Source organism: Populus alba, chromosome 10 (genome assembly GCF_005239225.2).
Source record: "Populus alba chromosome 10, ASM523922v2, whole genome shotgun sequence".
In the NCBI taxonomy this organism is placed as follows: domain Eukaryota; kingdom Viridiplantae; phylum Streptophyta; class Magnoliopsida; order Malpighiales; family Salicaceae; genus Populus; species Populus alba.
The window spans coordinates 12,734,704-12,748,333 of record NC_133293.1 but is presented as its reverse complement, the minus strand read 5'-3'; the positions used below and the strand labels follow the sequence as shown (position 1 = coordinate 12,748,333).

The 13,630-nt window shown below is 32.1% G+C and overlaps 1 protein-coding gene across 1 annotated transcript; it reads right to left on the bottom strand.

Annotated features, from left to right (window-relative positions):
* Positions 1 to 294: 294 nt before the first annotated feature.
* On the bottom strand, positions 295 to 5,754 carry LOC118046364 (uncharacterized). Its single transcript, XM_035055233.2, has 12 exons — positions 5,538 to 5,754; positions 5,329 to 5,431; positions 5,079 to 5,154; positions 4,888 to 4,984; positions 4,374 to 4,476; positions 4,118 to 4,251; positions 3,322 to 3,499; positions 2,859 to 3,013; positions 1,775 to 1,984; positions 1,109 to 1,456; positions 885 to 1,011; positions 295 to 645 (listed from the first exon to the last, which is right to left on the bottom strand). The coding sequence occupies exons 1-12, from the start codon at positions 5,652 to 5,654 to the stop codon at positions 494 to 496; spliced, it is 1,800 nt and encodes a 599-aa protein (XP_034911124.1). The 5' UTR covers positions 5,655 to 5,754; the 3' UTR covers positions 295 to 493.
* Positions 5,755 to 13,630: the final 7,876 nt, after the last annotated feature.

Sequence of the window (13,630 nt, the reverse complement as noted above, 5' to 3'; positions counted from 1 at the left end):
TATTTGTCTCCATTTCCATTATTCCGTCTACAGGTTTTTTCTTTCTTTATTGGATCTTAGGGTTAATGTTATGAACAGATTATGGAAGAGAAGGAAAAGCATCAAGAAAGGGTGACGTTGACAACTATGGTATAATGTTTAAACAGAAAATTGCCAAAAGAGGTTGGTAGGCACCATGGACTTAAAAATAGAAATGAAAAAGTGAAATACGCAGTACGATCAATTGAGATGAGAATATTTAATTATCTGGGTAACTTGTGACTCTTTTCCAATTTTAAGGTGAAAAAAAAAGGCTTTCTTGAGCATAAAAGCGATACTAGAATATTATTAATTTGTAAAATCTCTAAAATACGTTGGCCTGCTTGTACATTCTGCCGACAAACTGCAGGAACTCTCAACAACAGAAGATATGCTAAAACATTGAAACTACCGTACCGGGGCTTGAAACACTCTGTTGACCAAAAACGACGAGAGAAATGCTGAAAGTAACTCATCAGTGCCTAAAGTGCCTCACATTGGTGAAAAGCAGTGAAACTCCATACTTGTTGCAGCATTCTATGGCGTCCTTATCCCTGATGCTACCACCAGGCTCTGCAATAACACCAATGCCAGCTTCACATGCCTCCTCCACTGCATCGTTCCAAGCTGTGGACAGAATATGCATGTTATTAGTATAAAAAGACACCGCCACTGCTTTTGTTTTACTAGCAAATGGATACTACGTTCTTCAAATAAAAAAATTAAAAGCAACCATAGCACTATGCTCATGCAATTGCCAATTTCTATTTCATTCCCAAGATCAAAAAATTTTAAAACTACTGTTAATTTATTTAAGCATTATTATGAATGATGTCAAACTGCAATAAATCTGACAGAAGTAGTACCAAAAGGAAAGAATGCGTCACTGGCCAAAGCAGCTCCCTTGACCTCATCTCCTGCTTTCCTCATGGATATTCTCAAGCTTTCTAAACGGTTTGGCTGTCCGCTTCCCATGCCTAGCATGCAGTTATTCTGCCCAAACAATGACAAGGATGAGATATTCTTTGGAAACTTGTCACTGGTACATTTGCAAAGAATTTTTGAATCTAAGCATCAGAGAAACACAAACCTTTGCAATTACAATGGCATTGCTCTTAACATGCTTCACGCACAGCCATGCAAACTCTGCATCATTAAGCTCACTTTCTGCTGGAGACTTGTCAGACACAACATTAAATTGGATGTCTTGGGGGGTAAGATCATCTGAATCCTGAGCTAACCATCCACCACCGACTTGTCTTAGTGAAAGCTTTCCTTTCTCATTACTTTTTGCCTCCAAGATTCTCAGTGTCTTCGATTTGCCACGGAGGATCTCGAGTCCCTTCTTTGTATATTTGGGAGCAACAACAATCTCATAAAACATCCGGGTTTCACCATCTGTTGGGCTTCTGAACTCCCTGATCTCCTTAGCAAGGGCCTATGGAAATAAATAAACAAATAAAAACCCAGACAAAATAAGGTGGTAGCTCCTTGCTATGGTTCTCATGGCTGTAATTTACACATAACTAATCAAATTCTATCTTTGTGAATGTGAAAAAGCATGCATAACCCAGTGATATTCGTAATTTTCATTGTTGCTAGTTCCATAAAAGGTTCAAGCATTGGTAAGTAATTGACCAATCAAAACATTAAGAAACTACAATTTGATTAATGACCAAACACTCGTGAGAAACTCATATTAACTGGAGTTTTTCAACATTCAATGTTGAACCTGAAACCTGTAAACACAGCTTACCTCATCAACTTCTATGTTAAAGGCTACAATACCACCAAATGCACTCACTGGATCTCCTTTCACAGCCAACCTATAAGCTTCAAGGATATCACCACGAGAAGCTACCCCACAGGGATTTGTATGTTTTACAATTACACATGTAGGGTTCTGAAACTCTGACACACAATTCCAGGCTGCATCAGCATCCAAGTAGTTGTTATATGACATCTCCTGCACCAAGAGTAATTCCATAAGCTATGTCGACTTGTTACCATAAGCCTGCCAGATGAGTGATTAGGTGGGGAAATGCAAAAAATAAATTCTGTGAGAACAAAAAAATAAAAGCCAAGGAATATAACTTGTGAACACTGTGATACATCATATGATTTCTGACAATATTCCCATAACTACTTGAACAAGAATGGTACAATAAGAGGGGTAAACTAAAGATCCAGTAGTTATAAATATCAAAGAACTTAGCCCAAAATGCAGCTGAACATCCATGTAAACATGTGACCACAGGCACAAAAATCTTGATATGGAGAAAAGATAAAGAAGTGATAGGTAACTTTAAAACAAATCAAGGCTTGTAAGTAAAGCTCCAGTGTATAAAAGCAAGTAGAATTGGAGCCAGTATAATTTTTTACAAGCCAGGATTACTGATTGGAGCAAACAATATAATATTTAGAAGCAGGAATTACTGAATACTAGTGTCCTTAATTCTCTATGAGCTTCCCTTCAGAACTTTTTACTGCCATTGATTCTCATGTCCACATTAACAGCAACAATGACGACACTCAATGTAATCTTGCTCCCAGCTACAGATATCCGAAACACAAGTATGTTTTACATGTGCCCCACAAAATTAAGTTTGACTTCTACATTAATGAAAGCAAGTGACAACCAATATACAAAGCTGGTGTTTTTTAGCAAGTTTCTGGGACTTTCAGTCAAGGAGTCATTGGTAATATAAAAAGAAATGGAGGATACTGTTCTAGAACTACAATTTGTAGAACAAAATAAATGATCTGATTGTTATCACCGGATTCAAATCTCAATTCTAGACGATAATAGAGGTTAACACGATAGCTGTAGATTGCCTCACCTTCCCATGATGTTGGATAGCTGTTGCAATACCACCGGCGTTTACTTCAGAAATACTCTTGTCAACGTAAAATGCAGCATTTTGATGAGGATTTTCACCATAACGAAGCGAACTCTTAAGCTCGAGAGGCACTGTAAAGCTGGGAGGGAATTTATCTTCAAATGTATAAAAACAACTATGTCAATCCATCTGCCCAATCATGGACCAGGGAAACACAATCGAGTGAATTCACAACATCAAAAATTTTGAAAAAAAAATTCCAGTTCTTATTTTCTTGAAACTTGCAAAACTAGCCAAGATAACTCGAAGTTGATCCTTTCTGTTTTTATCAAATTATTTTAGTAATTGATAGGACTATTTTCATCTGGATGATGTTATTTAAATCAGATTGGATAACTGCTGATGTTTATTAGCTACATAAACAAAAAGTGCATGACTAAAGACTGGTGGATCAAAAGAGTACCTCCCATTGTTTGTTTCCATAGCCACTCTGAAACTGCAGAATCATAGGAAGCACAATGTTGAAAGGCCTTCCAAGCAAGCTTTCTTCGGAACTGTTGATCATCCCGATCAACTTTAAGAAATTCCAGAAGTTCAGGGTAGTCTTCATTATCAACAACAATTAAGACATCCTTATGGTTCTGTTCAGAAAGCAAGTGTCAGCTGGAATCTAAAATAACAAAATTTGTACATTACAATGATATGCACCATTATACAGTAATTTTGACACATTAAGCATTGAACCTAAGATGGAAGGGAGGTATCATATTGGTTTTGCAAATGGCATGCTGTTGGAAGACTATTTCAAAGCACTATACATTGATTGGCAGCAGATAACTTTTGGATATGTTGTATGTCACTGGCCCAACAAGTCTCCAAAATTTCTGTCTCGCTCAACCAGTAAGTAGTAAGCAACAGAGCAGGAGGCATTCATAAAATGCTTCTATATCCTCCGAAACTGAGCCAAATTTACTTTTACAACTAAGTGGCTTTCAACCAGAGCCATGATGAACAACCATCAATAATTTTATTGCCATGTCAATCAAGAACCTGCCATATATTATAGGCCCACTCACGCATCAAGTTATCTCCAGTTCTTTATTATTTTTTTGGTCGTGACAAAGAGGCCAACAGTGTATGATCAAAGAGCAAAACATAGCAAGTTTACTTAAACCTGACATGTTACAAATTTGGAGACGCGCAAGAAGATGTTGAGTTTGGTAGTATCAATAACAAATCAGCAGGCATTCAAATCAAACCTTTGCAGCAGCTCTGATCATGGCAGGGCCACCGATATCAATGTTCTCAATTCCATCCTCAAACTCAATTCCTCCAGTTGAAGTAACTTTATCATAAAAGGGGTACAAGTTCACCACCACCACATCAAAGCTACCTGCAGTGCAACCATATTAGCAAAACATTATTGTATGGAGCTGACATCAAATGGAAAATTTACTGAAACAATATATTACAGCTATGCAATTACAGAGAAAAAAGAGTTTTATCACAATTGACCAATTCCATGTTCACTGAGAGCTTCCATATGATGTTTTTGGTCCCTTCTAGCAAGAATACCACCATGTATATTGGGGTGTAAGGTTTTCACACGACCATCAAGCTGTAACAAGGTAGCAAAGATAACATCAGTTTCAACATAAGACTTCAGCCATAGAAAATCTCACAGGGAACCAATTTCTTGATGAAATGTAGCAGTGTTAAGAGGTGCAAAAGACATAAGCAATCAGCAAGGGCATAAGTTCATCACTTTCAAAGGGCAAAATACTAAACTTCAAATACAAGCTTTATGATTCCAAATACAAGCTTTGTGCTGCACTTTACAACTTCATCTATTAAAGCTATGCATTTGGGCATCGGAATAATTAACACAACATCCTCATAACCACAAGATTTCACCAACACAAATAAGCATGTACTAGGTACGTTTTCAATGACCAGTAACTGACTAAAATCAACTTAGGCTAGAGTGGCTGTTAAAATATAAAGCAGACAAAAATAAGAACTCCTTTACCATTTCGGGGAAATGGGTAAGCTGTTCTACTTTAGTGACAGAAACTCCAGCACCTTCCAAAGCAGATGCTGTTCCTCCTGTTGAAACTATCGTGTACCTTCAGATTACAAAAACAGACCACCATAAGATGCATAAACACCGATAGCCTTAAAACAAATTACCACCTAAATGCAGATTTATGAGTATCTTACCCTAATTGTTGTAACCCAGTACCGAGAAAAGCCAGGTCCTTTTTGTCTGATAAAGATATCAGTGCTTGCTTCTTGCCTGCAACACATAAACATAATATACTACATTTTAAAGCTGATTTTAACACTTTTTTCACTAAAAAATAAGATCAAATCTGCACTTTGATATATAAATACAAACCCGAATCATCTACAAAACAGAAAATACAAAAAAATATAAACAAATAAAATTGAATTTGATAGTAGGAGTCACCAGAAGCAGGGGATTGTTGCTCGTTCTTCGGTACTGAAATAGTTTGAGAATCAGCCATGGATTTGATTGCACTGCAGCTCGAGCGCAGCGAGTTCAGTTGAACCTGAAGTATTTTATGTTTTGTTAAGATAAAAAAAAAAAAAAAAAAAGCCACAACGGAGAGGGAGGCAGGAGTTGAGAGATGGTCTTTCATTAGGATTTTGCGTTACCTTTTGGGAGAAAAAATCAGCGGAAGTAGTTTTTTGGTGAGGTGCAGCGGAGGGGACACGAGAAAGCTTGGCGGCGGCGGCGGCGGCTGTGGAGGGAGAAGCAGACAAGCTTAACATATCTCAGGGTTTACGAGTGCCCGCAACAGGAAGTAGTGGAGTACCACGGTCCGTAGTTATGTTTTTGTGGACGCTGATATTGCCTCTCCAGGGTGTTATTACCGCGGTCCACCTCTTTTTTTATGTATAGATTGACACGGCTGCCCCTGAATAGATAAACACACCAAACGGCATGTCATCCACATTGTACAGCAAACTAAAACGAGGTCTTGGACATTTTTGTCATTCTATCGTTTTCTCCGATATGCTCGTCCGGGTATCCAAGAAGACACCCTCTTCAAACAAACCTACCCCTTGCATTAGTGCTATTTTCGTTTGTGCCACTAGTGGGTTTTCGCAGTGACTTTATTACCTTCCCTGATTTGAGATTTCGTTCGTGCCGTTGAACAAAACGTCAAAACCTTCTCTTCCCTCTCGTTTGACATTGTTTATTTGCAAATTTTAGCAATTTACGAACAATATTCCGATGTGTTTCAGGCTATCATATTTTTCTACCATTCAAATTTCTGTACGAGAATTTTATACATGTATTTAATAAAATAAATAACAAATTATATATACTAATAAATTATAATAAATTTGTTGATTATAATCAAATATTAAATTTATAAATCTAGATGAATATATTATATTTTTAAGAAAAAAATGAATACACATTTCATTTTGAAATCAGAATTAAAAGTTTTAATTGGTTATTATCGTGTTAAATTAAAAATCAATTTGGTATTAAAACTTTATTCCTAACATTGTGAGAATCTTGTATAAAGTTAATTGAAACTAAAAAAATCAATTTCACGTTAATGATTAAACTGAAATTTTAAAAAAATCAACTGGCAAAAAGACATTTTAAAAAAATTGTGAATAACAATTACAACTCACTATAGATTATATTTTTTTTATGCTGTTTTTTTTTTTTTTTTTTTTTTGCATTGTTGGCATATTCATGATTAAAAACATTATTTCATAATTTATGGAGTCTCAATTTTTCAAAACCACGTTGCATTGGTAAATGGGAAGTAAAATGACCAGTAAAAGGATGCTAATGGAAAAAAAGATTGAGGTTGTTAAATGGAAAGAGAAGGTCCAATTAAAAAGGAAATATTTGAATAGAAAAAAAATCCAACGAAAAATAAAAGAATAGAGTTAACAAAAAGATAAAGCTGAGGTGATTATTTGTTCATACAAACAATATTTTATACCTCAAATATTATAATGTATTTTTTTATATATAATTTTTACCTTTTCTTTACAGAGATTTCAAATCCACACCTCTCTTTTATAAAATAAAAATAAAATGTCATGATGCCTGGCGTGATTATTAGTTTCCTTTTCATCATGGTGGTGATGCTCAATCAAGCCAAGTCAATCTCCTTTGCTGCTTTGATTCGTGCTGCCCGGAAGTTAATAGAAGCAGAGGGGATTAAATTCTCGGGCCCCCTTCCGAGAATTACACTTGCTGGGCTTTCCAATTGAAGGCTGGATTAAATTGAAGAAAGGGGGATCCAGTCCAACCGGATGCAGAACCTGGGCTATTCGGACTCCCTGCCGGGTTCAAGGCTGGTTTCTCAGCAATCCTCGGCCCAGAACCTCGGCTATTCGGACTCCCTGCCTGGTTGAAGGCTGGTTTTCCAGCAATCCTGGGCCCAGAACCTGGGCTATTCAACTCGGGCTTGAGTTAATTTGGAATGGGAGCTTTAAGTCTCTGTCAATGGAAGTTGACTGCCAGTCTGCTAAGCTAAACAATTAATCCCAGGCAGCAAGTATTCCATGCTTATCAGACACGTCAGCAACCTGGTGAATGGGAATATGAAGGTAGGCAGTTATTAACCATATTTACAGGGAATTGACTGGTTGTTACCTGACGTTGTTCGACGTTAATTTTTTTCTCCAACTTTAGCCTTGAATTAATTTAATAATGAGAGATCTTATTTTAAACCAATATATTCCGAAGAAAAAAACAAGCTCTGATAAGTAGATCGTATTGCCTTTTGAGAAAATAGGAATGGCTTGTAGGCCCTGGTTCAAGGAGAGCCCATGAGCTCCTGCGCATAAAGTCCTTTCTTTGAGTTTTGTTGTATATATTGTGAATACTCCTTGAACCATCGCTTGATACCATAAAAACCATCGCTGATCTTCGATGGTATTAAGCACATTGCAAAAACGCTTTTAAATTAAAAATATATTTTTTTATTTTTTTAGATTGTTTTGATATTTTTTGTATCAAAAATAAATTTTTAAAAATAAAATAATATATTATTTCAATATATTTTAAAAAATATCACAGTAACAAACTATTTATTAAAGTCTTGTCCCAACCCCTATCATCCAATCTGTACCACACATTTTCTTTTTAATTTTTAAAGTGTTGGAAATTATAGTAATAATTATTTTTTAAAATATATTTTACTTATAAATATATTAAAATAAATTTTTTATTTTAAAAAAATTTATGTTTAATATCATTTATTAAAATATTTTTGAAAATACAAAAAAAAAAACCTAAATTGAAGCAAAGAAAAAAATATAAAATAATCTTATTTAAAAAAAATATTTTTTAAGCATAAAAACAAACTAGTTTTTCATAAGCTAGCAGAAAATTTTACCGAGAATATGTGATTATTGGGTAGATAGGTACAAAAGGTGGACTTTTAAATATTTTTTTATTTAAAATATAATAAAACATTTTTATATTTTTTAATATAAATATATTAAAAAAAATAATACTTTTAAAATAAACCACACTTTCAAAATTCACCGTGAAAACAAGAGCTGCTTTTATCTCAAACGCTCTCTTTTAAAAATAGCTCCACAATGTCAGAAACACCAAAAAAGTTAGGAGCACTTGAGGTAATTATTATGGTAGATTAAAAAAATCAGAGATTTTAGCTCTGAATTATTTATTTATTTAAAATTGTATTAAAATGATATTTTGTTTATTTTTAAAAAATTTATTTTTAATATTAATATATCAAAATATCTAAAGGTATTTTAAAAATTAATTTGAAAAAAAAATGATTTTTTAAAAAAAGCATGGTTAAAAAAAACAAAAAAACACGCTGCCTTGAGACAGAAGCGAAGGTAATAAATAAAGGCAGGTAAAGGGAAAGGTAGCCTGGTTTGGTTTGGGCAGCGTGCAGAGAGATATGCAGGAGCCGGGGAGCAAGTAATGATGGACCTGACACACACTTCCCTAGCCTCTTTAGACCCTATCAAATTCTTACACATTTTTTCCTTCTTCGCTTTAACCTTCATGCGATTGCGTGCCACCCTCTGATCATAGCGTAACAAGATAAAAAGCCTTAAACAATGGAGGTTTTCATTATAAAAATAGCACCTGCTATAAAGTTATCTGATAAAATATCACAAGTAATAAAATATTTACAACATAGAAAGTCTTATTGTTTCAATTTTTTTAAATATAAAGGTACACTATTCCGAACAGAATAATATAATCCATAGGTCACAGTATCCCGAACGGTGTGTTTATTCTTGCTTTTAAATTTATTTTATTTTTTTATTTAAAAATATTTTAATATTAAAAAAAAACTCTAGAAAATAATCTCTATCATAATTTTAAAATATTCCACAACCTCAGTTTAGGTTTGGAGTTTGAGGTTCACACGACACAGTCAGTAGAATGTATAAGAACTAGGATCATTAAACTTTAAGAATAAAGTTCTGAATTGTAGAAAAATAGATAGAAAAAATTATGATAGTTTTTAGAAAGTTGATAATTAATTTTAAAAAAATAGCAAAAAATAACATTCTTTTGTTGTTTATTTTTTAAGATATTGACTCGGCACAACTCACCGTCCTATACTAAAACTAGGTATGTAGAACAATTTGAATTTTTTTAAAGTATGATTTAGCCATTACGTATTAAGCCATGGTTATTTTTGTTGAATTGCATGTTTAATGCGTTTAGGTTTTTTTCAGCTAGCTTTACTTTGTTTATTTGCTATATAAATTAGAACATGCTGCATGGAACATATGATTTTGAAGTTTAGATATAAAATTTAATTATGATTTACTTTATTAAATTTAAATATTAAATTTAATAGCTTAAACTATTAGGTGAGGTCATAAAATTTAATTTATATTATTATTTAATATATCACATCAAGTGAAAAATATTTAGGCTTTAAACTTGCAGAGATGTAGATTATATTTTATTTAATTTTTATCAAATAAATATGGATGATGAGATTCGAATTCATGATTACTTGGTCAGTAAGGTTTTAATACAATGTCAAAGAATCATCTCAACCCAATAATTTAAAATATTAAGTAAAGTTTTAAAATATAATTTATATTATTTTATAATAAAAACAACAAACTTGATAAGTTTCATTTTAAGTAATTTATTGTGTTATGCGTCCTCAACATTGCAAATTATTGTGACATGATTTATTATTATTTTTATTTTATTAAAAAAAAATTTTAGCTTGTCAAATATTTTTTTTATGGAAACACTAATTATTATTATTATTATTATTATTATTATTTGAAAAAACACCAGGAACCATCATTCATCAACCCATTGTCGTGGTGAGCATGGATATTTGCACAGAAAGGGTTAAAATAGGAGGAAGGGTGTTGGGAATTGCGTGCCAAAAAGATTAAAAAGCGGACCTTGTCTCCTCTGCTTTTGTTTTTTCCCATTACAAAACCAGAAAATAAAGACAGGCTCCCTTATGGTAAAAAGTTCAAAAGGTCACATTCCTTTATCTTTTTGCATAGCTGACCCGCGAATCTTTTCTATTTTTATCCATGTCACCAGAAAATAAATAGTTAAAATGAGTTTTTTTATTAGGGTGCTTATAAAAAAACACACTAACCCAGTATCAATAATTTAGTTTTTTCAAATATTTTTTACCATTGAAGGTGCTCATAGCTCTCCAAGCAGGGTTAGAAGAGAAAAGGAGCCCCCTCACGGTGGACGAGTATTTTTATCATCTTCTTGACATGTCTTATCTTCACGGGAAAAACGACGAACCAGCAACATTTTGTACATTCTTAGCTGTTGAAACGGTTCTCGAATGACCGACACCGTGCAAAAAAGTATGAATTAATGCTATAAAAATTGATTTTTGATTGATAATGTATTGAATAAAAATATTATTTTATTTTTTAAAAATTTATTTTTAACATTAATAAATTAAAATAATATAAAAACATACGATAATAATTCAAATCTAAAAAAAAATAATTTTTTTAAAAAGCATGGTTTAACACTGAGAATCAGGAAAGTAAACAAGGTAGAGGGGCCACTCTGTAAAACAAGCAAGAGTTCGGAGGTGACAATGACAAAAAAAGATATTTTCCTCGAAACTGAAACCCTATTTGTCGTGCACTCGACAATAAGGTGAGGTAGGCCCCAGCGGGACAGGGGCATCATTATTGACAATCTCTTTCTATCTCTTCTATTTCTCGCATTTCTTTTCAACTTCTCGGTTTTTATGGGCTTTCAATAGGCCGGGCCAGGCTCCTCCGAAGTGGAGATTTTATCTTGTTTAAATAGTTAGTAAAATAGTGCTAGCGAGTCCCGCTGTAAATTAACTCTATTATATTTATTTTTTAAAAAAAATTTTTAAAAATACCATCAAAACAATTCAAAATATAAAAATTATATTTAATTTTTAGAAAAAAATTTAATTTTTTTTAAAAACAGCACAACCACGTTTTTAAATATTCTCTAAACCAGTGAGCATTTTTTCTTCATTTACCAAACACATTTTTTCTTCCTTTACCAAACACTTGGTAGTGTGGTTGCGGGTGAACCTCACCCGCAATCACACTACCAAACAGCCACTTAATACTTTAAAATTCTTAAATCAGTAGTATTTCACCCATGACACTAGGCTACTAGTGAGCATTGATACTTTAAAATTCTTAAATCAGTAGTATTTCACGTGATACCTGACCACTCCTTCGTATGTTTTATACACTTTAATTTTGATTAATGTTGAAAACTAATAAGTAGAAACGTGCAAGTTGTCAAGATTATTTCGATTTTATTTAAGAATTGATAAATACGTAAAAATTAGTAAGAGTACATTCCTTTTAAGAAATAAAGATAAGGTCAATGAAAGCTTGTCCACGACTATTATTGATTTCTCAATTGGGTCACCAAACAAGAATAACTCTCAATTTGGATTGTTCATCTATTAAATATTACCCTCTAATCTTCATTGTTGAAATTAACGTAAAAAATCATGTCCTCCTAATAAACGGGGTGTTTGGTTTTGGGTTTTAACTTGATTTTTATTAAAATTTAACTGTTTCAGATTATTTTATTAATATTTCATATTGTTTTAATGTGTTGGTGTTAAAAATAAAAATATATTATTTTATTATATTTCAAAGTAAAAAATATTTTAAAATTAAGGTATTAAAAGAAAAATAATTTTTCTGAGCAGGATTAATTGGGAAATATCCAATAAAAGAGTGATCTAATTTAAAAATTAACTTGTCTGGGGAACTGGTTGGAACAGGCAATAGCTTGGGAACAAATTTGTTCTCTTCCCAAAAAAATAAATGAACAGAAGCACATTTTTACTCATCCGAATTCCGAGACATCAGACGGCTAGCAACTGTAAGCCACCCTAGAAACAGTACTGCCAGCATACAGATATCCTCAAGATGCAGCAAGGATGTCTCTGTCGTTCGAATCATCAACACAATCAAGTAAAAAAGAAAAGAAAGCCCGATGGTGTCGGGTCCAAGAATCAATGAGCTGACTCTATCCCTTCAAACCACTCCTGATTTGTTTCCTAATCAAGTCAGTATTGCTTGAATGTCATTATAGGTTTTTTTTTTAAATATTTTTTTTATAAATATATTAAAATATTTTTTTTATTATTCTAATTTTAATATTAACCATCCAAACAGTAAAAAAATATATAAAAATTATTTTAAGAAGAAAAATTAATTTGTTATCCACTTTATTTTAGAGTATAATTGTGGTTGTTTTTTTACTTGAAAATACTTTAAAATAATATATTTTTTATTTTTTTAATTATTTTTAACATTATACCATCAAAATAATTTAAAAACATAAAAAATATTAATTTGAATTTAAAAAATTAATTTTTAAAAAAATATTTTTAAAATATAAAAATAAACAAGTATTTGAAATCCAAAAACAGGGCTTGAACTTTGAAAAACATTTGCTTTCTTTGTTTTGCATAAAATATTTTTACACATGTTCCCGTGATTTTCTCGTGTAATTCTTTTTAAAAAATATAAAATATTTCAAGTTAGTTTTAAATTTCATTTTATTTATTAAAATATATACATTCAACTTTTAAAAAATCCCAATATTAATTAACTCACGATATTATTTAATAATTTCAATTATAAGTGACATGGTCTCATCACCTCGACCTCCAAACAGCCACCATCATCACTATCTTAATCACCCACAAGTTCCATTACATCCTTTGCCTCCATTATTATCATCACTGTCACTGTCTCTTCTTCTACCTTTATTCACTGTTTCATTATCGGAGCACATAATTATTGTTTATTATCATTGAATTTTCATATCCTTATTTATTCAGTATCCATTTTTTTTTAATACATTGTCATGTTTGTAAGCTATTTTCCACATTTTCTCCGAATACAGATGCCGATTACTACTTCACTTCTCACTTCCAAAGACAGCTCTCTCTCTCTGTATTTATTTATTTATTTATTTGCGCTTCCAACAATAAAAATGAATAACAAACCCAGCAACAATAAAAAAAACGCAAAAATTTAAATGAAAAAAAATTTGCAGACATAAACCCAAATTTACATATGTTTTTTTTAGAATAACAATCTTCAAGTGCCTCTTTCTAGAAGATTTACAAAGTTTTAAAATATGCTAGAAACTATACTCTAATTAAAAAATAAAATAAAAATTTAAAATTATAAATGAAAAAAACTTAAAATACAAAAATAATAAAATTATCAAAATTAAAGCCTCAAAATAA

Coding starts and splice junctions, on each gene's coding strand:
- LOC118046364 (XM_035055233.2), bottom strand. CDS start 5,654: ATGTTAAGCTTGTCTGCTTCTCCCTCCACAGCCGCCGCCGCCGCCGCC. Junction 4,985..5,078: donor ACTGGGTTACAACAATTAGG/GTAAGATACTCA, acceptor TGTAATCTGAAG/GTACACGATAGTTTCAACAG. Junction 1,012..1,108: donor ATGCCATTGTAATTGCAAAG/GTTTGTGTTTCT, acceptor TTGTTTGGGCAG/AATAACTGCATGCTAGGCAT.